Raw genomic sequence first — 1,092 nt, forward strand, 5'->3', positions numbered from 1 at the left:
GGGGCCACTCAGGGTGGACAGGAGCAGCCTCCGGATGCGGGTGGGGAATTGTTTCTGTCCCATCTCCACCTTCTCCTGGGTTTCCCGTCCCCTCCTTGTGCCCCGCACCCCCTGCCCTGACCCCCTCCTCTCCCCCACAGGCCGCGGGCTGAAGTCTCACGCCTACATCCACAGTGTCCAGTTCAGCCACCACGTCTTCCTCAACCTCCACACCCTCAAGTTCTACTGCCTCCCCGACAACTACGAGATCATCGACTCCTCGCTGGAGGACATCACGGTGCGGCAGGGGAGCTGAGCCGCCCTGGAGTGGGGGTTCAGCTTCGTGTCCCGTGTCCCCCCCTGACTTTTCCGACGCCATTTCTCTCCTGCAGTATGTGTTGAAGCCCACCTTCACCGCACAGCAGATCACCAACCTGGACAAGCAGGCCAAGCTCTCCCGTGCCTACGATGGCACCACGTACCTGCCAGGCATCGTGGGGCTCAACAACATCAAAGCCAACGACTACGCCAACGCCGTCCTCCAGGTATCACTGGGAGGGGAGCTGCAGGCTTCATTTTTGGGGTGAACCCTCCCCCCCAATCCTCCCTGGGGCTGATGGGGATGTTTCACGGTTCCTGTCCCACAGGCTTTATCCAACGTCCCGCCGTTGAGGAATTATTTTTTGGAGGAGGAGAACTACAAGAGCATCCAGCGGCCGCCCGGGGACATCATGTTCCTGCTGGTGCAGCGCTTCGGGGAGCTGATGCGGAAGCTGTGGAACCCCCGGAACTTCAAAGCTCACGTCTCCCCCCACGAGATGCTCCAAGCTGTGGTCCTCTGCAGCAAGAAGAACTTCCAGATCACCAAACAAGGTGAGGAGCAGGGTGGGATGGTGGTGGTGGGGGGTGGTGCTGGATCCGGACCACCCCACCCTGGTTCTGATCAACTCTCCGGTTTGTAGGGGATGGGGTGGACTTCCTCTCCTGGTTCCTGAACGCGCTGCACTCAGCCCTGGGTGGCACGAAGAAAAAGAAGAAAAGTGAGTGGAGGGTGACAAAGGCCCTTGGGGCACCCCCTCGGGTGACACTCGTCCCCCCTGGTGCCCCCCCCCC

General features: G+C 61.1%; 1 protein-coding gene across 1 annotated transcript in view; it reads left to right on the forward strand.

Moving 5' to 3' along the window:
* Positions 1-34: 34 nt before the first annotated feature.
* USP39 (ubiquitin specific peptidase 39) overlaps positions 35-1,092 on the forward strand; it is a 1,920-nt gene continuing 862 nt past the window's right edge. Inside the window, exons 1-4 of the mRNA XM_009882399.1 lie at positions 35-277; positions 372-524; positions 627-852; positions 942-1,019. Coding sequence (XP_009880701.1) covers positions 35-277; positions 372-524; positions 627-852; positions 942-1,019 — 700 coding nt within the window. The remainder of the gene's footprint in view (positions 278-371; positions 525-626; positions 853-941; positions 1,020-1,092) is intronic.

The sequence above is a fragment of the Charadrius vociferus genome, unplaced genomic scaffold (genome assembly GCF_000708025.1).
Source record: "Charadrius vociferus isolate BGI_N301 unplaced genomic scaffold, ASM70802v2 scaffold1363, whole genome shotgun sequence".
In the NCBI taxonomy this organism is placed as follows: Eukaryota; Metazoa; Chordata; class Aves; order Charadriiformes; family Charadriidae; genus Charadrius; species Charadrius vociferus.